This window comes from Chiloscyllium plagiosum, unplaced genomic scaffold (genome assembly GCF_037043375.1).
Source record: "Chiloscyllium plagiosum isolate Xiang-an unplaced genomic scaffold, Cpla_swu_hap1 HiC_scaffold_26, whole genome shotgun sequence".
NCBI lineage: Eukaryota > Metazoa > Chordata > Chondrichthyes > Orectolobiformes > Hemiscylliidae > Chiloscyllium > Chiloscyllium plagiosum.
Genome location: NW_028270164.1, coordinates 12,898,265 through 12,924,162, shown reverse-complemented (window position 1 = coordinate 12,924,162; position 25,898 = coordinate 12,898,265). Strand labels below are relative to the sequence as shown.

The 25,898-nt window shown below is 40.3% G+C and overlaps 2 protein-coding genes across 3 annotated transcripts in view; one reads left to right on the top strand and one right to left on the bottom strand.

The window, feature by feature from the left end:
* The window catches only part of LOC122563056 (guanine nucleotide-binding protein G(i) subunit alpha-3), a 33,499-nt gene extending 29,041 nt beyond the window's left edge, over positions 1 to 4,458 (top strand). Inside the window, exons 7-9 of the mRNA XM_043716407.2 lie at positions 947 to 1,100; positions 1,566 to 1,781; positions 2,052 to 4,458. Of these exons, the coding sequence (XP_043572342.1) occupies positions 947 to 1,100; positions 1,566 to 1,756 (345 nt within the window). The 3' untranslated portion in view covers positions 1,757 to 1,781; positions 2,052 to 4,458. The remainder of the gene's footprint in view (positions 1 to 946; positions 1,101 to 1,565; positions 1,782 to 2,051) is intronic.
* Positions 4,459 to 6,164: 1,706 nt separating this feature from the next.
* Positions 6,165 to 25,898, bottom strand: part of LOC122563057 (guanine nucleotide-binding protein G(t) subunit alpha-2) — a 61,418-nt gene continuing 41,684 nt past the window's right edge. For both annotated transcript variants that reach the window (XM_043716408.2, XM_087973489.1), the window contains exons 5-9: positions 25,003 to 25,131; positions 24,370 to 24,499; positions 11,411 to 11,564; positions 7,926 to 8,141; positions 6,165 to 6,316 (exon numbers count right to left, since the gene is read on the bottom strand). In XM_043716408.2, the coding sequence (XP_043572343.1) occupies positions 7,951 to 8,141; positions 11,411 to 11,564; positions 24,370 to 24,499; positions 25,003 to 25,131 (604 nt within the window). In that variant the 3' untranslated portion in view covers positions 6,165 to 6,316; positions 7,926 to 7,950. The remainder of the gene's footprint in view (positions 6,317 to 7,925; positions 8,142 to 11,410; positions 11,565 to 24,369; positions 24,500 to 25,002; positions 25,132 to 25,898) is intronic.

The following is a 25,898-nucleotide window of genomic DNA, read 5'->3' as shown; positions in this document are numbered from 1 at the left end:
GATCAGATAGGCCAATGGACTGAGGAGTCACAGATGGAGTTTAATTTAGATAAATGTGAGGTGTTAGCAAATCTTAGCAGGACTTATACACTTAATGGTAAGGTCCTAGCGAGTGTTGCTGAACAAAGAGACTTTGGAGTGCAGGTTCATAGCTCCTTGAAAGTGGAGTCGCAGGTAGATAGGATAGTGAAGAAGGCGTTTGGTATGCTTTCCTTTATTGGTCAGAGTATTGATTACAGGAGTTGGGAAGTCATGTTGTGGACATTGGTTCGGCCACTGTTGGAATATTGCGTGCAGTTCTGGTCTCCTTCCTATCGGAATGATGTTGTGAAACTTGAAAGGGTTCAGAAAAGATTTACAAGGATGTTGCCAGGGTTGGAGGATTTGTACTGTAGGGCGAGGTTGAATAGGTTGGGGCTGTTTTCCCTGGAGTGTCGGAGGCTGAGGGTGACCTTATGGAGGTTTATAAAATCATGAGGGGCATGGATAGGATAAATAGACAAAGTATTTTCCCTGGTGTGGGGGAGTCCATAACTAGAGGGCATAGCTTTAGGGTGAGAAGGGAAAAATATAAAAGAGACCTAAGGGGCAACTTTTTCACGGAGAGGGTGGTGCATGTCTGGACTGAGCTGCCACAGGAAGTAGTGGAGGCTAGTATAATTGCAGGATTTAAAAGGCATCTGGATAGGTATATGAATAGGAAGGGTTTGGAGGAATATGGGCCTAGGTACTGACAGGTGGGACTAGATTGGGTTAGGATATCTGGTCGGAATGGACGAGTTGGCCCAAAGGGTCTGTTTCCACCTCTATGGCTTTATGTATTAACATTTCCTAATAGTTGTTTGGTGATTTTCCTTTGCTGCACAAGCAGGTTGCGTGGTTATTTGAGACAAGAATTAAGCTGGTAATCTTGTTTCACAAGTATGGTCAAATCTTGTCTTCCCAGAACCGAATGCATGAAAGTATGAAACTTTTTGATAGCATTTGCAACAACAAGTGGTTTACAGACACATCCATTATTCTGTTCCTAAATAAAAAAGATCTGTTTGAAGAGAAGATTAAGAGAAGTCCTCTAACAATTTGTTACCCAGAATATACAGGTAATGATTTGCTCCATGTCGTGGAATTTTTGCACTTTTAACATGAAATCATTTAACAATAATTGGATTTAGTGATCTGCGTTCTTAATTTTTCAGAAGTATCAAATAGCAGTGAATGTATTACATTACTAATTCAAGCAATTGTATTGCACCTAAGCTGCATAAAATGGTGAGAGATGTATTACAGACTTGAAGCACTCAAAACAGCAATGCTATAAATACAGCTTCTTTTAACATTGTAGACCTTCAGAAATTTTGGAATTTTGAATTCATTATATCTAGTAGTACTGTAGTTCCATATATTCTATAGAAATGTTTACCACTTTGTCAAGTCAGTTGCAGAACTAAGTTCTGTTGTCAGTATTTGCTAATGCTGTCACCTTTGTAAAATGATACAGGATTTTATGTGCAGTATGGTTCCTTGTCCCATCTTGTCTTATCCAAATTAATTTTGCTTTTGACCAGGATCCAACACATATGAGGAAGCCGCAGCATATATTCAGTGTCACTTTGAAGATCTGAATAGACGAAAAGAAACCAAAGAAATCTACACTCATTTCACGTGTGCCACAGATACCAAGAATGTGCAGTTTGTTTTTGATGCAGTGACAGATGTCATCATCAAAAATAACTTGAAGGAATGTGGATTATACTGAGGCTTGTTATCGAGAGCAGACCCAGGTGAGGGATTGCAAGCTAACTACAGACTTGTTATAGTACATATTATATGTTTTCTTCGCACCCTGTAATACTGTGCTGTCTTTGCAGAGGTTGTGGGGATGTAAAGAATTGAAAGTTACTAGATGTTAATAAAACTTCCACTAACAAAGCAGACATTAAGCATGGAATTTTTAGGATTATTGTAACTTGCTGAATTGAAACTTGCTTTTTTATAAGCTGTATTTTCCTTAATGCAGTTTTTGAAAACATCTAAATTTACTTTTCTTTTAGGTTTGATTTTGTGAATAAAAAGAAGCCTGTAGGTGGACCATTGTATTCCCTGGTTATGCTGCCTGGCAGAAGTTAGAAACAAAATGACTGACGTCATGAGGGAGGCTGCATGCAAGATATTCAATACTAACTATGTATTATGAACACATTTTTTAAAATTGTGCTTTAGTGTGAAATGAGTAATGTACATAATGTACTGTTACTGATTCAGCATTGTGTTTGAAAAAAACATTTTGCTGCTTTTGTTTCCAGTTCTTTTTGTCTTTGATATGTTAATATGCAATTGTATTGAATGGTCAAAAGGTGACACAATCTATGATCGAGGTTACTTTTTGGATGGTGTTTCATTTGTTTTTGATCCGTATTGCAAAATATAGCTAAATTTTGTAGAGAGAATTATTGGAAGTTTTGTTATAACTGATCATCAGTGCTTTCATTCATTCTAAATGACATTTGGACCAATATGAAATTCAAGGATTGTATTAAATTGTATTTCTTTTTAACATGTACAAAATTATGCTCTGTGACATTGATAGTAGTACTGATTAGTCCAGCAAGAAGAGAACGTAACATATTTCTGTAGACCAAAACCAGTGCAAATTATTTCAAGTGTATTTGTCCATTTAGAAAGCAATATAAAGATCCACAGAACATAGTGACTTGTAAACTGATGATTTAGCAATTTAGTATTACCCTCCAGCTGTCGTAAAAACTGTGCTGCCATTGAAATTTCAAGTGCCATCTATTGTTCAACGTTTGCCAAATATAAAAACAATACATGACTTAAAATTAGTAAATTAAAATCAAACCAAACCTTTTTTCTAACGAATCACCCACTGTTTGCTGTATTTTACCTACTTTTATTTCTGACCCGAAATCTGTTGATTTTGTTTTAAACTCAGTAATTTTGGTCTGGTACTCGATTAAACTGAGTTCGTACTTCCTGTTCATATCAGAATGTTAATAGAAATAACCATGACTTAAAAAGAATTTTGGATATCATAGTTATGAACTGTGAAGTAGGATTGTACTTCTCTCACTAGATTATTTTTATAATATAGCACTGCCATATAGACTACAAGAAATAAAACAATAATTAAAAACCTAACCAGTATATATTTTAAAAACGTGATAGTTCTGTCGGAACTCTTTATCCTCTGAAAAAAAGCTATGTACCCCAAGCATACAAACAGCCTCCGCCACAGTTGTTCATAACATCATGGTTGGTTTGCTTACCATGGTACTGTTAAATATTGCCATGTTTATAACAAGGAAATGCTGGGAACCCTGTTTGAAAGTGCAGGTTATGTTGTTCCCTTACCACTGCACATTTCACACAGTTGTCACGTTTGAGTTACATTGAAGATGACGAGTCCCTTTTTTTTTTGAAAGATAGCTCTGAAAGTTCATCAAGCAAGTACATTTTCCATTCCAATCCATTTTTATGATCATTAGATTATATATATTTATTGTCAAGAATTGGTATCTTTGTTAACAGATTTTTTTCCTACATGAATTGCTAGTGTTCTTGCTCTAGGGCCTCAAACCTATGTTATGCAAAGACAGTTCTAGAGAAATGATGGTTGTGAATGATGGAACGAATTACGATTTTTAAATTGGCATTTTAAGTGACTCAATTAAAACGAAGTTGAAACCTTGCTGTTCGTGAAGCCTGGCTTTAAGTCCCATGGTGATTGCATTTCTAAATGGTCATGTTGTACATTATTGTTGTATTAAAGATATACTTTTAGCATGGCAAGTTTTCTACATTTTTTTTCATTCGTTGCCCCTCCTGAATGAACAATTTTTTGTTTTTCTATTATTCTTATATCTGAGACCAGGGTGGACTTCCTTCTGTGACCTGTCACTCTGCTGGGATCGGCATTGTACTTTGAAGAATTTTCTGTACATAACCTGTGATGTCACATTCATTATTATTTACAAGGGACTTTGATGCATATTTGGTAACAAAATTTTAAGGGAATGGGAAGTTGGACGCTTGGACCTAAATAGACATGTCGAATAATGGCTTCTTCTGTTCAGTTTTGATTTGTGCATCTGGACAGCAGTCCTTTTCACAGGCATTGATTTGTGGCTCATGGAATCTCATGTGGGAGGATGGGAAGGAGATTACTTTAAAAAATTTAAGTGGACAGTTGATGAGTTGCATGTAGTACAAGCTAAACAAAAACTTGGTGACCTTCATTATCCTTTTCCATGATTGCAGATTTCATCTCTGAGATATCTTTGGAGAAAAATTACCCAATATGTATTTATTCATGATTAAATGTTAAATAAAACAATTCAGTGGGAAAAGTAATCAATGCATTCTCTAAGACAGTGTTGATCTCTGTAGATATTGCCATGCATTTTAAGAATAAAGGCAGTTGCCTGTTGTACTTTTGAATCTAGACTGCTTTGATTTTCTTTCACTTCAAAGTGATTGGTGTTTGTCTTCAACCTTTTAGCTATACAAGTTTTCTTCATTTCAAAGTATTCACAGCCTTTTAATTGGTAATCAGGAAAGTAATCTAATTTACAGCAAAGAAAATCCAGGTAACTTCACGGTGTAGGATTTCTGATTTCACCTGGGCTTTGAACATGTAGAAGTTAGTGATGGACTACAGGAGGAATAATATAAAACACAGCTAATTAAGTTGAGTCTGAAGATAGAGCATTAAAGGAGAGCATGGTTTGTCTGCAACAGGAATATGTGCATGTTTAAAAGTCCCCTTTAAAACACTCAAAACATTAACTCTGTTTCTCTCTTCACAGAAGCTACCACACATGGAGTTTCTCCAGCATTTGTGGCCTCCTCCTCATTGCCAGGAGTCACATTCATTGCTTAAACATTCTCCATGACTGCCTTAAAAATATATCCAAAGGCCCAAAAAGATGTAATCTGGGATTGTAAACATTTCTGGAGCCTGTAAAGAGAGAAATACATACAAATCCACTTCACACCTGCGTAGCAATATGTATATATTATATCCCAAGAGGAAATTGATATTTTCACTAGGAACGTCCTGATTAGATTACATTACATTACATTACAGTGTGGAAACAGGCCCTTCGGCCCAACAAGTCCACACCGACCCGCCGAAGCGTAACCGACCCATACCCCTACATTTACCCCTTACCTAACACTACGGGCAATTTAGCATAGCCAATTCACCTAATCCGCACATCTTTGGACTGTGGGAGGAAACCGGAGCACCCGGAGGAAACCCACGCAGACACGGGGAGAACGTGCAAACTCCACAGAGTCAGTCGCCTGAGGAGGGAATTGAGCCCGGGTCTCTGGTGCTGTGAGGCAGCAGTGCTAACCACTGTGCCACCATGCCGCCCGAAAGAGAAAGAGTTAATATTTCAAATTGTATACCTGTAAAAATTAAATAATTAATGAACTAACCTGGAGAATAACGAAATGATTTCATATTGCTTGGTGCAAAAGCAATATTACACTTCTTTCCACATTCATTCAAATCCAAGTACATTATCAGGGAATGACTCAGCCATCCACTGTGCCACCGTGCCGCCCACAAACTGCTGGAATGAAACTAGTAATTTCCATGTCCAATGAAATTAGTTCATGCACGAAAAATAAAAACTGATAAAGATATAAATGTACTCTATTCTTCTATAATGTGTATTTCTTCAACGTGAATTGGCTTTAGCACAATTGAAGCATTTATTTGTTGAATGAGAACTTTCCTTGCCCATATTAGTTATAATGTGATTCCTGCCCCATTAGTTTAAACTGCACAGTTACTGCGTGATTTTCTTAACACAAGATTGCACAAGAACAGAACTATCATGTTGTATCAGAACTGATTGTAATCCAAACTAGTTATACCCGCTATTAAATCAGATCAATTGTTTTAGAAATGGAAGCTTATTTTGTCTTTACCTTACATTGTTTGACAAAAGTCTTTGAACTTATTTTTAAACAAAAAGAGTGGTGCATTTTTGAAGTAAAGCTTCACAAGAATTTTCTCAAAATCACAAGCATTGGAAGATTAGTCACCAGTTTAGGTCAACTATCCCTCTCAATTTAGTGTTGCTTTTATTAATGAAATGTTTGAGACCTGGAAAGCAATACAGTAGGCATGACACATCATACCACATTTATTTTTCTGCTTATCTTGCTGGTGAGAATAATGAAGTCAATTAAACATGGACTTGGAGAAGCTGGTCATGTCAATTCAATCTTGGTAATGGAACACACTTCATGCGAAAGCTGGAAAGACTAGAGCCAGAAGGGCCTGAGGGCAGAAAAAGGTTTCAAGACTATTAAATTAATAGGAAGATGTGCCATCTAAAGTAGGCACTTTGTTAATAGTATCTCAAGTTGTCCAATTTCCTAAAATAGCCTATGCATTCCAATTATTAGCCCAGTAAACCTCTGAATTGCTTCCATTTATTTGCATCCTTGCATAAATAAGGAATCGACATCCACAGTCCTCCCAGATGTGATCTCACCAATGCACCATGTATCTGAAGCATAACCTCTTTTTTTTTCAATTTAATTTCCCTCAAACAGTATTTTATTCATATATGAAACAACTACCAATCTTTAAGATCTGAAAGAAACATTGTAGAGAAATTCAAGTTGTTCAGAGTGTAATGGACGTGAAATGTTGACTCTGCTTTCTCTCCACAGATGCTGCCAGATCTACTGAGTTTCTCCAGCAATCTGTTGTTTCTAATCATTTCTAATGTTTGGTGTACTTGCATTGTCTAGGAGTTTCTCTGCGATCTGTCTCACTTTAAATATTATGATTTCCATACACTTCCTGCCACAAAGGATCATTTTGCATTTTCTCTCATACTACATTTCCCAGATCTTTTCCCACTTGCCTAACCTGTCTTTATCCCATTGTACCCATTTGTCATCTTTACAACTTTCCACATTTGTGACTCTTGGAATTTTTCATTTTACACTATCATAGAGAAGGGCTGCAGCAGCTCAAGGTGATGAGATGGAACAATAAGATTTGATGTTTATGTGTCTGAAATATGATAGCTTATGTTTGTATGGAATGGTGGGGGGGGGGGTGTCATGGGGGCTGAGATAAATACGAGTGGAGTTCGGGGGGGGGGGGGGGGCTAGGCCTTGGGGACAACCTAGAATGCAATGAGAGAGACATTCGCTGAGATCCTTGTGGAGGGAGTAGGCATCCTTGGAAGAGGCTTCACAGTAAGGTTGTAACGATTAGGAGAAAGTGAGGACTGAAGATGCTTGAGATAAGAGTCAAGGAATGTGTTGGAAAAGAATAGCAAGTCAGGCAGCATCTGAAGAGCAGTATAAGTCAGGGCTTATGATGAAGGGTTTATGCCCGAATGTTGACTACCCTGCTCCTCAGATGCTGCCTGACCTGCTGTGCTTTTTTTCCAGCTTTTGACTGACTCTGCAGTCCTGACTTTTTCATATATTGAGTAATAGGTTTACACAATGTTTTTTATAGTTCACAGGACTTCAAGTGCTGCATCTGGTTAGGAAGATAAGCGATTGGAGGACTGGAATCAATGCAGAGATACAGGGTGGTTGTGAGGATGAACTTTTACAATACAATTAGTGATAATGACTTGAAACTAGCTGCCTGCAAGGGTGATGGAAACAGAAGTGATTAATGACTTTTAAAAGTAAGTTGGATTGCCTCTTGAAGGGTAGGAACTCCAAATCCTCAGTGCTGTAGGTGTGGGTGATAGGGGCAGACAGATGGAACTGGCTGCACTATTCAACAAGCAATTAACATAAGCTTGAAACCAAATGGTGACTTTCTGTAATGTTATGATTCTGATTCCACAAACATCAATATTTATCATGAAAGTGATTACAAACAAGTACTTTTACAATAAGTTCTTCAATACCTGATAAAGACTGTAGCCTAAATGTTCAGAAAAGACCACAGTCTTTGAGATTTTCTTTAATGATTATGTCTTTCACGGCATCAAACACAAACTTGACGTTTTGTGTGTCAGTAGCACATGTCATGTGTGCATAGATTTCCTTGACATCTTTTCGCATGTTGAGATCCAGGAATTGGCTCTTGATGTAATTGCTAGCATCGTCATATGTGTTGGGACCTAAAGATAGAACCCAAAGCAGTTGGTCATCCTGTTCAAATGAATGTTTTGTTATATGGTCTGAGTAATCATACATTCCTGATGTAATGAATAAAGGAGTCATTGAACTCGGAAATCAACTGCCATCAGAAAAACCATTATTATTTTCCTCAATAAATAAGATAAAGCATTCTCATCTATCCTTAGATTCACTGGAACAATCCTTGGGATGATGGCTTATAAGGAGAGAGAGAGGAAATACGGCCTATATTTCTTACAGTTTCTAACATTGAGAGATGGTCCTATTGAAACTTATAGAATTCTTACTGGGTGTGACAGTTGAAATAGAATGAATCCTCTGGCCAGTGAGTTTAGAACCAACTAATCTAGGCATAGTGAGTAAGCCCTCTCCACTCAGAGGGTGTTGAATCTTTATAATTCTCTATCTCAGAGGATTATAGAAGCTTAATCAGCAAACACATTCAAGACCAAAGTCAATAGATTTCTGAAGACTAATGTCAACAATGGCGGTAAAAGTAGTGCAGGAAAATGGCATTGAGATAAGTGATCAGATGTCAAAGTGGGCTTATCTGACTGAATGGCTGACTCCTAAGTTCGTAAAGTATTCCAATATAGCACTGACAGCTGATTCAGCCTAATAAAGGATTAGCAACAACTCATGTTGCTAACAATATATTTGATAATACTGTTATGGGTCAGACTGGGCCACCTCAAACCATGTCAAGAAAATAGCCTGGACCCTACCTTTGCTAGTAGTTTTAAGCATGTGTACAGTGGATATTCCAGGAGTGATATAGCTGGCCCAACTACATAGTTTTAAACAAAATGGAGTTTTTTTGCAAGATTAACAAGTGAAACACAAACAAAAGAGAACAGAATATAGAATAAGTTAACCTATCCAAAAACCCCAACAGATTATCCCAACTCAATAATGCTGTTCCAAGTTATTGCAACAAATCCCATAAACACCCTTTGGCACAAAAGGTAACATCAAACACAGGGTCTTATAGGAGAGAGAGAGAGATTCAGCTTGGAACACCTTCTTCCATGTAGCTGTTTCTTGCACCAGCAGCCTCAAAACTGGCTGACTGCTTTCAGTCAAGAGTGCGGTGCTGGAAAAGCATAGCAGGTCAGGCAGCATTGGAGGAGCAGGAAAATCGGCGTTTTGGGCAAAATCCTTCCATCAGGAATGAGCCTTGTGAGCCAAGGAGATGGACAGATAAATGGGAGGAGATGGGGCTGGGGGGAAGGTAGCTGAGAGTGCGATAGGGAAATGAAGGTGGGGGTCAGGGTGATAGGTCAGAGGGGAGGGTGGAGCAGATGGGTGGGAAGGAAGATGGATATGTAGGACAAGTCATAAGGGCGGTGCCGAGTTGGAAGGTTGGATCTGGGATTAGATAGGGGGACGGGAGATGAAACTGGTGAAATCTACATTGATCCCGTGTGGTTGGAGGGTCCCAAAGCAGAAGGTTAGGGTTTGGTGATGGAGGAGGCCCAGGACCTGCACGTCCTTGGTGGAGTGGGGAAGTTGAAGTGTTTTGCCATGGGGCGGTGGGGTTGGTTGGTGTGGGTATCCTGTTACGGAGCACGGTGACCTACACAACACAGATATCTTCTATAAACCCACCGACTCCCACAACTACCTGGACTACACCTCTTACCCTGCCTTCTCTAAAAATGTGATCCCTTATTCCCAATTCCTCTGCCTCCGCCACATCTGCGCCTAGGAGGACCTGTTCCACCAAAAAACACACCAGATAGCCTCCTTCTTCAAAGACCGCAATTTCCCCTCTTATGTGGTTGATGATGCCCTCCAGCGCATCTGATCCACTTCCTGCGCCTTCGCCTTCGAACCCCATCCCTCCAACCGCAACAAGGACTGAATCCCACCGCCACACCCCTCCCCCAGTCCTTTGCTTCCACCATATACATCGCATCATCCTCTGCCATTTCCACCACCTACAAACAGATCTCACCAGCAGAGATATATTTCCTTCCTCACCCCTATCTGTGTTCCATAAAGACCATTTCTTCCATGAGTCTTGTCAGGTCCACACACCACCACCAACCCACTCTCCCCTCCTGGCACCTTCCTCTGCCACTGCAAGAATTGCAAAACCTGTGCCCACACCTCACCATCCCCCCACCTTTGTCCAAGGCCCCAAAAGAGCCTTCCACATCCATCAGATATCATTTACTGTATTCATTGCTCCCAATGCAGTCGCCTCTATACTGGGGAGATAGGACGGCAACTTGCAGAACGCTTCATAGAACATTTCTGGGAAACCCGCACCAACCCCCCACCGTCCTGTGGCTGAACACTTCAACCCCCCCTCCCACTCTTCCAAGGACATACAGGTCCTAGGCCGCCTCCATCGCCAAACCCTAACTACCAAACACCTGGAGGAAGAGTGCCTCATCTTCCATCTTAGGACCCTCCAACCACACAGGATCAATGTGGATTTCACCAGTTTCCTCATCCCCAACCACCCCCCCCCCCCAACCTTATCTCAGATCCAACCTTCCAACTTGGCACCGCCCTCATGACCTGTCCTACCTGTCCATCTTCCTTCCTACTTATCCGCTCCACCCACTTCTCTGACCTATCACCATTATCCCCACCTTCATCTCCCTATCACACTTTCAGTTACTTTCTTCCCAGCCCCAACCCCTACCCCCACCCCCACCCCTCCCGTTTTTCTCTCCACCCCCTTGGCTCACAAGCCTCATTCCTCATGAAGGGCTTTTACCTGAAATGTCAATTCTCCTCCTCCTCGGATGCTGCCTGACCTGCTGTGCTTTTCCAGCACCACACTCTTGACTTTGATCTCTAGCATCTCCATCCCTTACTTTCTCCTGCTTTCAATGAACAGTTCGACTGCTAAAAGCAAACCAGAGTAAAGATGAACTGGGAAAACTGGCCACTCCTCTTTCATTGTACATTGAAAGGATTCTCAAGTATAGTTTTCAGAATCACTGGTTTTACGTCCTCTCTGAAGCAAAAGCCAAGAACAGCATAACCTTGTTAAAGGAGCAGTATTGTCACAGTCCATCTGAATTTGGAATTTCAGTAACAAATTCAATCAGTAACTGACAGCACAATAGTCAAATGACCTCACCACAAAAGTAACATTTTAAAAATAACGGAGGACATTTGAAGGTCAGATAATAAATAATTTGAACTGAGTGGTAAATAGTCGATGTTATCTATCTGAACCTACTAATCATACTTTTCTCCAAGAATTGGGAGGAAAAAAAATCAAAAGTACCATCATAATCCGGGAAACAGATGCTCAGATGAACTTTTTTGATTTTTTCTTCAAAAAGATCCTTCTTATTCAGAAACAGCACAATGGAGGTGGCTGCAAAGTACCTGTGGTTGCAAATACTGTTGAAGAGATGGAGACTCTCATGCATTCGGTTCTGGTGGGAATAAGAGACAGACAGAAATCATGTTATTGTTTTACTGTACTGGGGAAGGAAAATGTAAATGAGAAAATCGGGAATTCTGGAGAAAATTCTTGATGCAGAGAATGGTTATAATGCAATAATCTTGGTTTCATGCAGCTAAAGAATACTGACAGAGTCCGTTGAGGTAAGATAACTTTATTTAAGAAACATCTTCTTGTGGCTTTATCTTGCTATGGGACTGCAAGAAAGAGCAAACTTATTTGTCATTGCATTCCTCCCAGTGATGATGTACACTGTGTCTCATTTGTATATCACGCAGACTTAACCCCCCTATTCTGTAGATATCACAAGAAGTTAGACTAGAGGTGTTTAAGGAGCTGCTAAATAAATAGATGCCGGTATTGGACTGGGAAGTCAGAAGTCTCACAACACCAGGTTGTAGTCAACCAGGTTGACTTGAAATCACAAGCTTTCAGAACTTTTCTTTAGGTGAAATAAGTAGATTAGGGAGAAAGGACTAGAAGAGTATATTAGTAGATAGAGTAGGTTTTGACCAATTAGCTGTTTTTGTGTTGTATATTTTATATGAAATAAAAGTCCATATTTTGTCCCACAATGTTTTCAGTCCACCATCTTTCTAACTTGTCTGAATGATTTTGGTTGATTTCTCTACATAGAGTCGTGGAGAGGTAAAGCATGGAAACAAACCCTTCGGTCCAACCCGTCCATGCCGACCAGATATCCCAACCCAATCTAGTCCCACCTGCCAGCACCCGGCCCATATCCCTCCAAACCCTTCCTATTTATATACCCATCCAAATGCCTCTTAAATGTTGCAATTGTACCAGCCTCCAGCACATCCTCTGGCAGCTCATTCCATACACGTACCACCCTCTGCATGAAAAACTTGCCCCTTAGGTCTCTTTTATATCTTTCCCCTCTCACTCTAAACCTATGCCCTCTAGTTCTGGACTCCCCGACCCCAGGGAAAAGACTTTGTCTATTTATCCTATCCATGCCCCTCATAATTTTGTAAACCTCTATAAGGTCACCCCTCAGCCTCTGATGCTCCAGGGAAAACAGCCTCAGCCTATTCAACCTCTCCCTATAGCTCAAATTCTCCAACCTTGGCAATATCGTTGTAAATCTTTTCTGAACTCTTTCAAGTTTCACAACATCTTGCTAATCAGTCTCCCATGGGGAACCTTGTCGAACGCCTTACTGAAGTCCTTATAGATCACATCTACTGCTCTGCCCTCATCAATCCTCTTTGTTACTTCTTCAAAAAACTCAATCAAGTTTGTGAGACATGATTTCCCACACATAAAGCCATGTTGACTATCCCTAATCAGTCCTTGCCTTTCCAAGATTCTGTCCCTCAAGATTTTCTCCAACAACTTGCCCACCACTGAGGTCAGGCTCACCAGTCTATAGTTCCCTGGCTTGTCTTTACCGCCCTTCTTAAACATTGGCACCACGTTTGCCAACCTCCAGTCTTCCGTCACCTCACCTGTGACTATCGAAGATACAAATATCTCAGCAAGAGGCCCAGCAATCACTTCTCTAGCTTCCCACAGTGTTCTCAGGTGCACCTGATCAGGTCCTGGGGATTTATCCACCTTTAACCATTTCAAGACATCCAGTACTTCCTCCTTTGTAATCTGGACATTTTGCAAGATGTCACCATCTATTTCCCTACAGTCTATATATTCCATATCCTTTTCCACAATAAATACTGATGCAAAATATTCATTTAGTATCTCCCCCATTTTCTGTGGCTCCACATAAAGGCCGCCTTGCTGATCTTTGAAGAGCCCTATCCTCTCCCTAGTTACCCTTTTGTCCTTAATATATTTGTAAATACCCTTTGGATTCTCCTTAATTCTATTTGCCAAAGCAATCTCATGTACCCTTTTTGCCCTCCTGATTTCCCTCTTAAGTATACTCCTACTTCCTTTATACTCTTCTAAGGATTCACTCGATCTATTCTGTCTATACCTGACATATGTTTCCTTCTTTTTCTTAACCAAACCCTCAATTTCTTTAGTCATCCAGCATTCCCAATAGCTATCAGCCTTCCCTTTCACCCTAACAGGAATATACTTTCTCTGGATTCTTGTTATCTCATTTCTCAAGGCTTCCCATTTTACATCTTCCACAATTAAGCATTTTCTGATCTGTTTTTGGGAAAGAATTTGTTCAACTTTAAAGGTAGTAACTGGAGTCATTGACTATCAAGTAGCAAGCAATTTGGTCTGCCGTGCTTAAGAGAAATTCTTGAAAAAGCTATTGACTTAGATTGATTTCATAGCTTTATCCACACAGTAGATATTTAAATATACAAACAAAGTTCATATTCAAATCTCTTATAAAGGTTATTAATGAATTTGTTTCCATCATCTCTTCAGGAAGCGAATGTATTCCAGGTCATAATTCATGGCATTTAAAAACAACATTATTTCCAAGCTGCCTTGCCAGTCAATGTGGGCGGCATGGTGGCACAGTGGTTAGCACTGCTGCCTCACAGTGCCTGAGACCCGGGTTCAATTCCCGCCTCAGGCGACTGACTGTGTGGAGTTTGCACGTTCTCCCCGTGTCTGCGTGGGTTTCCTCCGGGTGCTCCGGTTTCCTCCCACAGTCCAAAAGATGTGCAGGGTCAGGTGAATTGGCCATGCTAAATTGCCCGTAGTGTTAGGTAAGGGGTAAATGTAGGGGTATGGGTGGGTTTCGCTTCGGCGGGTCGGTGTGGACTTGTTGGGCCGAAGGGCCTGTTTCTACACTGTAATGTAATCTAATCTAATCTAAAAAAAAAAATTATAAGCTGGTGATTGGATATTTCTGACAGGAAATGGTTTCTCTTTGGAACTCTCTTCTTCAAAAGTTGGTGGAACAGGTTGTGATTCTGCATTCACTTTGTTTGTTTGTGATATCCAGCATCTGCAGTATTTTGTTTTCATTAGATTGATCCTTGATTTAAAAAGAAAGGGTTAAACATTATCAAGAGTAGGTGGACATGTGGAATTATCAGATCAGCTGTTATCTTATTGAATGGAGAAGCAGACATGAGGGGATGACTGACCTACTGCTGCCACAACCCATATGTTTATATGTCCTGCATTTTAAATCTATATTAGCAAGTTTGAGAAGATTTGTGGCTCAGGTTGAGGTTCTGGATGTAGGAATATCCAGATGAGGAAAGACACCACTTCGACTGGGACAACACATCTATCCTAGGACAAGCCAAACTGAGACACACACGAGAATTCTTGGAAGCATGGCATTCCAACTGGAACTCTATCAACAAATACATTGACTTGGACCTGATTTACCACCCACTAAGAAAAAGAATAGGAAATGACATCACCACAGGAAATGACATCACCAACCCAAAGAAACCCAAACATATAAATAGAAAGCAGGAATCATCAGCAATGCTTCGTCCAGAGGCCCACTGAAATGTTACCTAGTAGAGTGACGAAACGTCTGAACATGAACCTTCCAGCTCAGCGAGCAAACCTACATCCTTAAATCTATGTATTTCATCACTGGTAAGGAAATCCAACTCTTTGATAGAGTTCAATACATTTAATTCTGTTACATGTCCTCTTCTCTGCTTTCAGGTAACAATCCCACATTCCCAAGTCACTGCACACAATTGTCCATCTGTCCTATTAGCATTCTAATAATCCTGCACATTTTCCAATATACCCTTTTCTCCTGAAAGTGTGGAGCCCAGAATTGTACACAATTTTCCAACTGAGGCCCACCCACTGACATATAAATGATTACTTTTAATTAATTTGTGGGACGTGGGTATCACTGCTTGGTCAGCATTTATTGTCTATACCTAATTACCATTGAAGGTCATGGTGAGCTGCTTTATTGAATTGTGGCAGTACATAAGATCATAAGTTATGGGAGCAGAAATTAGGCCATTTGATCCATCAATTCTGCTCCACCATTCAATCATGCCTGATAGGTTTTTCAATTCCATTTTCCCGCTTTCTCCACGTAACCTTTGATCCTTTTGGCAATCAAGAGCTTATATATCTCATTTTTAAATATACTCAATGACCTGGCCTCCATAGCCCTCTGTGGCAATGAATTCTATAGATTCACCATTGTCTGGCTGAAGAGGTTTCTCTTTATTTCCTTTCTGAAGAGTCTTCCTGTTACTCTAAGTCTGTGCCCTCAGTTCCTAGTTTCTCCTTCCAATAGAAACATCTTCCCAACATCTACACTGCCAGGCCATTCAATGTTCTGTATATTTCAATCAGATCCCCCTTCATCCTTCTAAACTCCATCAAGTATAGACCCAGAGTCCTCAAAAGATCCTCATATGTTAAGCTTTTCATTCCTGAGGCCATTCTCGTGAATCTTCTCTGAACATGCTCCAGGCCAGTACACCCGTCCTGAGATAAGGGGCCCAAAACTGCACACAATACTCCAAATATGGTCTGACTAGAGCCTTATAGAGCCTCAGAAGTACATCCCTGCTTTTATATTCAAGTCCTCTCAAAATAAATGCCAGCATTGCATTTGCTTTCCTAACTACTGACTCAACCTGCAAGTTTACCTTGAGAGAATCCTAGACTTGAACTCCCAAGTCTCTTTGTACTTCAGACTTCTGAATTTTCTCCCCATTTAGAAAATAGTTTATGCCTTGATTCTTCCTACCAAAGTGCATGACCTCACACTTTCCTACATTGTACTCCATCTGACACGTCTTCTCCCATTCTCTTAACCTGTCCAAACCCTTCTGTAGGTTGCCTCACAATGCTAATAGTGAGGGAATTCAGGGATTTTCACAGCAACAGTGAAGGAACACCGAAACACTTCCAAATCAGGATGGTGAGAAGTTTGAAGGGGACCTTGTAGGTGGTGGTGTCGTCATGTATCTGCTGTCCTTGTCCTTGTAGATGGAAGTGGTCATAGGTTTGGAAGATGCTGTCTAAGGATCTTTGGTGAATTTCCAAGTTGATCATTTGATGGTAAACACTGCTGCTACTGAGTATCAATGGTGGACGAAGTGAATGTTTCTGTGTGTGGAACCTATCAAGTGGGCTGTTTTGTCCTGGATGATGTCAAGCTTCTGGAGTGTTGTTGGAACCGTGCTTATCTAGATAAGTGGGAGTAGTTCATCACACCCCTGACTTGTGCCTTGTAAGTAGTGGACAGTCTTTGCGGAGTCAGGAGGTCAGTTACTTGCTGCAGTATTCTGAGCCTCTGACCTGCTCTTGTAGCCACTGTGTGTGTGTGTATGTGTGTTTTTTACATATATTGCAGTTGAGTTTCTAGTCAATGATAATGCCCCTGGACATTGATAGTGGGGGATTTAATGATGATAACACCATTGAATGTCAAGGGGTGGTTATTTTGTCTCTTTTTGGAGATGGATATTGTCTGGCATTTACATGGTGCAAACTTTACTTTCCATTTGTCAGCCCAAACCTGGATATTGCCCAGGTGTTGTTGCATTCGAATATGGACTGCTTCAGTATCTGAGGAGTCACAAATGGTGCAGAACATTCTGTGAACATCGGTGAGCATCCCCACTTCTGACTTTATAATGGACAGAATGTCATTGATGAAGCAGCTGAAGATGGTTGGATCTAGGACTCTACCCTGAGCCACTCCTGAAGAAATATCCTGGAGCTGAGATGACTGAACTCCAACAATCACAACCATCTCCCTGTGTGCCAGATATCATTCAAAGCAAGGGACAATTTGCCCACTGATTCCAGTTTTACTAAGGCTCCTTAATGCCACACTTAGTCGAATGCAGCCTTGATGTAAAGGGCTTTTACTCTCACCTTCCCACTGAAATTCAAATCTTTTGTCCATGTTTGAACCAAGGCTGTAATGGGAGCAGGAGCTGAGTGGTCCTGGTGGAACCCAAAAAGTGCATCAGTGAGCAGGTTATTGCTCTGCAGGTGCTGCTTGATAGCACTGTTGATGAATACTTTTCATCACTTTATTGATGGTCAAGAGTAGACTGGGAAATTTTCCTGGACAGTTTTCTGTATCGTCAGGTAAATGCCTGTGCTATAGCTGTGCTGAAACAAGGTTTGGAGCACAAGTCTTCAATATTATTGCCGGAATGTGGCATAGCCTTTGCAGTTTCCAGTGCCTCCAACAGTTTCTTGATATCACATGGAGTGAATCAAATTGGCATCTTTGATGCTGGGGATCACTGGATGAAGTTTAGCCAAGTTCCTTGCTGACTCCTGTATGAAATCAAGAATTCTTCAGGACCTTTGCCATGAGATAGGGTTTGGAATTCAGGAGTCAAAACACATGATAGGTCAAATGATAAGAACATAAGAGGTACAGTTAGTAAATTTGCAGATGACACCAAAATTGGAGGTGTAGTGGACAGCGAAGAATGTTACCTCAGAGTACAACAGGATCTTGGTCAGATGGACCAGTAGTCTGACGAGTGCAGATGAAGTTTAATTTAGTTAAATGTGAGGTGCTGCATTTTGGGAAGCAAATGTTAGCAGGACTTATACACTTAATGGTAAGGTCCTAGGAAGTGTTGCTGAACAAAGAGGCCTCGGAGTACAGGTTCAGAGTTCCTTGACAGTAGAATCGCAGGTAGATAGGATAGTGAAGAAGGCGTTGGTATGCTTTCCTTTACTGGTCAGAGTATTGAGTACAGGAGTTGGGATGGCATGTTGCAGCTGTATAGGATGCTGGTTTGGTCAGTTTTGGCAGATTGCATGCAATTCTGGTCTCCTTCCTATTGGAAGGATGTTGAGAAACTTGAAAGGGTTCATGAAAGATCTACAAGGGTGTTGCCAGGGTTGGAGGATTTGAGCTATAAGGAGAGACTCAATAAGATGGGTCTGTTTTCATGAGGAGCATGGATAGGATAAACAGACAAGGTATTTTCCCTGGGTTGGGGAGTCCAGAACTAAAGGGCATAGGTTCAGGGTGAGAGGAGAATCATATAAAAGGGACCTAAGAGGCAACTTTTTCATGCAGAGGGTGGTGCATGTATGGAATGAGTTGCCAAGAAAGTGGTGGAAGCTGGTACAATTACAGCATTTAAAAGGCATCTGGATGGGTATATGAATAGGATGGGTTTAGAGGGATATGGGGCAAGTGCTGGCAAATGGACTAGACTAGGTTAGGACATCTGATCGGCATGGACGAGTTGGATTGAAGTGTCTGTTTCTGTACTGTATATCTCTATGACTCTATGATTCTATTAAGAATTAATAGGCAGGGAAACTCGAGGTGAGGGAGTTTAAAATAGATATCATTTGGATTAATTTTTGCTTAGGATATTGAAGGAAGACAGTTCTTTCTGCAATGTAAAAGTATTGAGTATTATCTACTTGACAGTCAATGACATTACCATTGTTGAGTCCTCGCAGTATTAACATCCTGAGAATTACCATTGACCAGAAACAGAACTGGACCAGCCATGAAAGTGCTGTAGCTATAAGAGATGCCAGAGGTTAAGAGCTCTTAAGCTCAGTAACTCACCTTCCATCTCCCCACGTGCCTGGGTGCATGCAGCTTTGAATTCATTCACAAAACAGCATGTTTGAATGGGACGACATTCATTTCCTTCAACACTCACTCCCTTCATCACTGACACATGTTGGCAGCAGTTTGCACCCATTTACAAGGTGCACTAAAACAAGCTACTGAGGCTTCTTTGAGAGCCCCTGCAAAACCTATGACCTCTGTGGTGGAGAAGAACAAAGGCAGCAGACGCATAGGAGCACCACTCCTTGCAAGTATCCCCCCAAGTCACAACAACCTGACTTAGACCTTTATTGCCATTCCTTCTTTCTCACTGCCTCATTCACGTCGAGCTCTCTACCTAACAGCACTGTGGGTACCCTTACACCAAATGGACAGCAGTAGTTCAAATGGCAGCCCTGCACCACTTCCTCAAGAGCAATTAGGAGTGTCCTGGCTTAGCCAATAACACCCACATCCCGTGACACTTTCAAAAGATACTCCCCAGACATCAGAGAAGGTAGAGTCTGAATCATAACAGGAAATTCAGTTCCCCATTAATCACACAATTTCTCCTCCATTTCAGCATTAGGTACTCTGTGGTTTTAATTCTCATGGATTTGCTGCTAATTATTAAACGTATCTTCTTTGAGTTGAATGCACCTGCAATCCAACGTAAAGATGTCTTCTACGTGTGATTTGACTTTGACATCAACAACTTTACTGGGACCCAATTTGTCTCAAATTAGATGAAGTCTCCAAATGACAGAGAGGTGCAGCAACAACAACTTGCATTTGTATCATGTCTTTAAAGTCCTTTGGGGAAAAGTAAATTGAACAAAATGAAACATGAGCCATATAAGGAGATATACAACAGGTGAAAACAGCTCAATCAACTTTAAAGAAATGTCTTGGGGAGGAGGCAGAGAAATGGGAGGTTTGGGAATGAGAGAGGTTTTGAATTGCTGAATGTGGGACCCAGGCAACTGAAAGCTGTGCAGCCAACAATAAAATAATAAAAATAATTGGGGATTGAGAGCTAGTTTGGGAGCTTCGCCACCAGGAGGGAAGGGAATTCTGAACATATGTGTGAGTCAGTTCTCTGAAGATAAGTCAAATAAAAGCAAAATTTGCTGGAGAAATTCTGGCAGCATCGGTGGAGAGAGAAACAGAGTTAACGTTTGGAGTCCAGTGACTCTTTTTCCGAACTCAAAGAAGAAGGATGAGTGGACTTGAACAGTTAACTCTATTTTCTCTCCACCGATGCTGCCAGACCAGCTGAATCTCTCCAACAATCTTTGTGTTTGTTTCTTTCAGTGGTTTGCATTTCATCGTTCTTCAATTTATTCCCCTAATATGAGATTCATTATTCACCAGGAAATTCCTCAGAATGTTAATTATTCATCAGTGATGTAGGTCATGAACTGAGATGAAGCTTTCCACAGATGTTTAATCAAAATTCAAATAATACATGTTGGACCAGCTTTTAATAGAACATTCATTTGCAATTTGACATGAAAGCAATTTCTGCCAAGCCAAAAAAGTACAGATACTAAATGCCTGAATGCATGTTGAATATTCCCCATGCTTTGTTTTTATGCCTGTCATATTTATTTTGAGTAAGTTTTCTTAATGACTGCTCAGTAATCAGCAGGGCCAATTTTATGAGACATCTGTCCTTGGTACATCAGATCCTACAGTGGCTTTTACCTATACTGAAATTTAGCACAGTGACAGAGTGATTATTATTTGATTGAATGTCTGATGGAGTAAAATAAACTCTGAATTCATCCTTGCACATTCTACTCACAGTTCTTCCAGATGAAGCTCAAACAATTAACACAGCAATGATTGTACCTGAGACATAGATGCTTCATGACATTGCACCGAATGAACCTGAGATATAGCCATTTATTTGACATTGCATTACATTAAATTCAGCACATTTCAGTCATAGGCAGAAAGGCACTAATGAAAATAGCTCAGGACCCGCTTTGAACTGACACCACTCAATTGGTATCCACTTTGGTCTCACTGAACCTCATCTCATTCAATTACTGTCTATACTCGAGTAATAGTCGATCTCATCTAAAAGTCTGGATTAGAGTAGTGCTGGAAAAGCACAGCAGGTCAGGCAGCATCCAAGGAGCAGGGAGCTGCCTGACCTGCTGTGCTTTTCCAGCACCACTCTAATCCAGACTCGGGTTTCCAGCATCTGCAGTCCTTGTTTTTACCTAGCTGATCTCATGTAAAAGTCAGCCACCCTCCCCCCCCCCCCCCCAATTTTTGGCCAAAAAATCTGGAATTTTCCATATATCTCATGTAAAAGTCGACCCTAGGTCTTCACAGATAACAGGTCAACATTTGTGAGTCAAGGTATTATCCTGTACATAAATGTTACAATGACGAAATGAAGTTTTTTTTGTGCTATTATGTGGTTTGATTCCAATTCACACCAATTCAATACAAAAGAGTCAGGTGAGGTTTTGAAAGTTTTTCATCATTTTGTGTAAAAATGCCCTCCAGAAAAAAACAAAGAATATATAGCAATGTTTAAACTGAAAGGTATTGAAGTTGCAGAGAAGACAAATAACTTTGTAGCAGCAAAAGAATTTTGTGTTTCGGAGAAACCTTTGAGAGACTGGAGAAAGATATGGAACCAACTTTAGACAATGCCAAAACGAAAGTCTGCCAACAGAGATAAACCGAGCAAGTGGCCACAATTGAAAATAACAGTTAAAAATTCTCACCATGGAAAATGTGTTAGTCATGAAGCCATCTGAGTCCATGCGCAAAAAGAATCAAAGAAGGATGGAATTTCGGGTTTTAAGACGTGCTGGATGGGGCACAAGTTTCATGAGAAGTTTCATAAAACTTCTTAGTACTTTGGCAGAGAACTCAGATTACACAAAAGCTGCCTGCTCAAACAGAAGATAAGATATTACAGTTTCACCAGTTTGTAATCAAAAATCAGCAGAAGGAAGGCTACAAGTTACCTTGCACTGGAAACATGGACGAAATGCTTATTACTCTAGACATACCAGAGAATCCAACTGTGAACCAAAAGGCAAAAAAAACAGTATTGGTGAGAACCACTGGCCATGAGAAAAGTAGGTTTGCTTTAGTTCTTTCTTGCATGGCTGATGGCACTAAGTTAAAATCAATGGCTGGTTTTAAGAGAAAAGCTTTGCCAAAGGAGAAATTTCAAAAGGAATTGTTGTCCATATACATCCACAAAGCTGGATGGGTGAAGGTGGGTGTAGAAAATGGATAAAGGAAGTTTGGAACTTACGACTTGGAGGACTACACAAGGAAAAGTTTGCTCGTCTGGAACAAGTTTGGATCACATCGAGTGAAGAATGTTATTGCTAACATCCGATCAAATAACAGCAGCGTAGCTGTAATTCCCTGCAGAATTCCAAGTGTTTTGCAACCAACAGATGTTGGTATTGATAAACCATTTAAGGATATGATGAGAATGAAGTGGAACAACTGGATGCATGATGGAGAAAAAAACATAACAAATGGAGGCAGTATGTGAGTTCCATCACTGCCATGGTCTGTGAATGGATCGTTAATTCATGAAAGGAAATAGAAGCTGACACTATTTTCAAACTATTCGTGAAATGTGGAATTTCAAATGCATTGGACGGTACAGAAGACGATTATCTATGGATAACATAGATGAAGAAGAAGAAGTGGATGATGTGCTATGTCTAACTACAGGCAGTGAAGATGAAGAGGATCCATATGAAGATATCATTCTTCCTGATGATTATGAAGCTTTGTCCAGTGCTGAAGATATTGAACAGTGTGATTTTGCAGGAGTTGAATGAACTTTTGTTTAATTTAATGATGTTTAATTTAAGATCTAACATATACTAGTAATTCTGATTTAAAGCCATATTATACTTGTATTTCACTTTTTGCATATATAAATAGAAGCTTACCATTGTTTTTTTTGTTTCTGTTGTCTTTATCTTGTGATTACCATAATTTGTTGTGTTTTTTTTTTCTTTATTTGTTTAGAGATCAATTGGGCTTCTGCGAATTTTATCAGGCATGAATTTCAGCCCCTCAAAAGTAGGATCCATGTAATAGTTGACCCCATAAATTTAACCTTAAAAAGTAGTCTGAAAAATTGGACTGCTACTCGAGTATTATGTGGTACATTCTCTAGAAAATGCATGTCCTTGCAAATATATCCATTCTTGTGCTTCAATATGCTGTCATTTGTTAAAAGGATCTGAATTTTAGAATCTTATAGCACAGAAAGTGGCTATAGCCTTTGTATTCTCTTGCGAGATGTGGACGTTGCTGGCTGACAGAATTTATTGCCTGTCCCCAGTTGCCCTTGAGAAGGTGGTTTTGAGAGGCCTTCTTGAACCGCTGCAGTTCATGTGCTGTAGGTTGACATACAATGCCCTTAGGGAAGGAATTCCAGGATTTTGACCCAGTGACAGTGAAGGAACAGTGATATATTTCCAAGTCAGGATGGGGAGTGGCTTGGAGAGGAACCTGCAAGTCGTGGTGTTCCCATGTCCTTCAGGGTGGAGGTTCTCGTGGATTTGGAAGTCCTGTCTAAGGAACATTGGTGAATTTCCACAGTGCATCTTATAGATAGTACACACTGCTGCTACCGAGCATTGGTGATGGAGGGAGTGGATGCTTGTGGATGTTGTGGCAGTCAAGTGGGCTTCTTTGTCCTGGATTGTGTCAAGCTTCTGAATATTGTTGGAGCTGCACCCATCCAGGCAAGTGGGGAGTATTCCCGACTTGTAGATTTTGGATGGTGGCCAGATTTTGGGGTAAGGAAGTGAGTTATTCACTGCAATATTCCTCGCCTCTGGCTGGTTGTCATTATATTTATACAGCAAGTCCAGGTCAGTTTCTGCTGAATCATAGCCACGAATGTTCATAGTGGGGGGATTCAATTATGATAACACCATTGAATGTCAAAGGATGGTGTTTAGATTGTCTTTAATTGGAGATGCCTTGCAATTGTGTGATGCGAATGTTACTTATTACTTGTCAGTCCAAGTCTGAGTATTATCCAGGTCTTGATCCAGGTCTTTGAGCATAGACTACATCAGTATCTGAGGAGTCATGAATGGTGCTGAGCATTGTAATATCTTGGCAAACGTCCTCATTTCTGATCTTCTGATGGAAGAAAGATATTTTGCCAGTTCTTTTGCCCAATAAATCCACCTGAGACTTCTCGGCTTCTCTTATGAGGATTTCAAAATGTTAGGGTACTACACGAGAGATTTTAAATCCTCCTATTTTTGTTTTAAACTATCCCATGGGATTGATTTTGTGAATACACAATTAAATTACATACCACTTCATCGTCCTCGACCAGCACCATGTCATATGCACTAAGAGCACCACAGAAAATAATGCAGGTAACTCCTTCAAAACAGTGGATCCATTTCTTCCGCTCTGACCTCTGTCCACCAACATCGAACATTCTGAGGTTTGAGCAGAAATTAATACATTAGCTGCTTCACCGTTTTAAGAACCTAAGAAGGAATGTCACTTCATAATTGTTCCAGCTGCAGATACATTTCAATTCTCTGGCACTAACACCCTTCAACTTGATGAAAATGAATTGTTTTTAAAGTGTACATCTTGTACAGCTATGCAGACAATGAACCCCGTAGGCTTTCAAGATTCACACCATCCAAAAATATTTTATAAAGTGTAAATCTAACTTTGTGTTGAAATTAAATACACAGAGCAAGGAGAGTTATGCAAATAATTCTAATTTCTGAAATTTTTTACAAAATTCTGCAAATTTAGGAAGCCATAAGACATGAAACAATGAGCCACGGTAGAACGCTTACTCAATAAAGGTCTCAGTTGATTCATTGAGTCTGGGCAACATTGCTAGGTGGGCGTGGTACTACAACTCACAATTGTAATCACATTACAGGAGATGTAGGCTAAATTCTAAAACAATGCAGCTGTTTACCTGAAGTGCAGGTCCTGACAGGAAAACTGTTCTTCAATAATACCTGTGGTCTTAACTCTGGATCTCAAGACATCTTGCTCATTTGGAATGTAACCAGCAGCAGTGATTCTGTCCAGGTTATTCAAGTAGCTGACAGAGAGAACAGAATCACATTCCTATACAATCTCGATTCATAACTGCTCACTGTATAGTTAAAACCAAATGCCGTAATAATAATCAAATAAAGGCAAAATACAGCAGACGTTGGAAAACTGAAACAAACACAAACAACGTTGGAGAAACTCAACAGGTCTGGCAGCATGTACGGAGCGAAAACAGAGTTAATATTTCAAACTGGTATGACTTCTTCAGAGATGCTGTTAGGCCTGCTGAGACCCTATGTTTGCTCTAACAATACCACTCCTGATTCTGAAGGTGTAACAACTGGTGCAAAACCTGTTGAGAAATATCGTCATCTTCAAATGCGATGGGGACTCAGTGTGATAGATTTCTGCTGATTTCAGCACATCATGTCCTGTAAACTGGTGGGCATGGGATATAACTAACAGAAGAGTTGGTTGTATTGCCTTACTCTTCTACATCCTATGCTTTTATGTCACTTTTTCGTGAACGTTGACTGATGCTCAAAGGTCAACTGCATTGCAGTGTCAGTATTCTTATCCGGAATCAGAAATCTGAACTTCAGTGGCTGGAGCACCAGCTGTAGACTGACACTCCAGTATTGCAGTGAAGCAGTACAGCTGCCAGCACTGCCTTCTGGGTGAGAATTCAAGTGTTATTCCATCTTTACAGGTTGATGTAAAATATACCTAACAAGGGGTTGGTCGTTCTCCTAGCATTCCTGCTAATGTCTATCCCTCAACTAGCATCAGGAAAGAAAAAGATTATCTGACTAT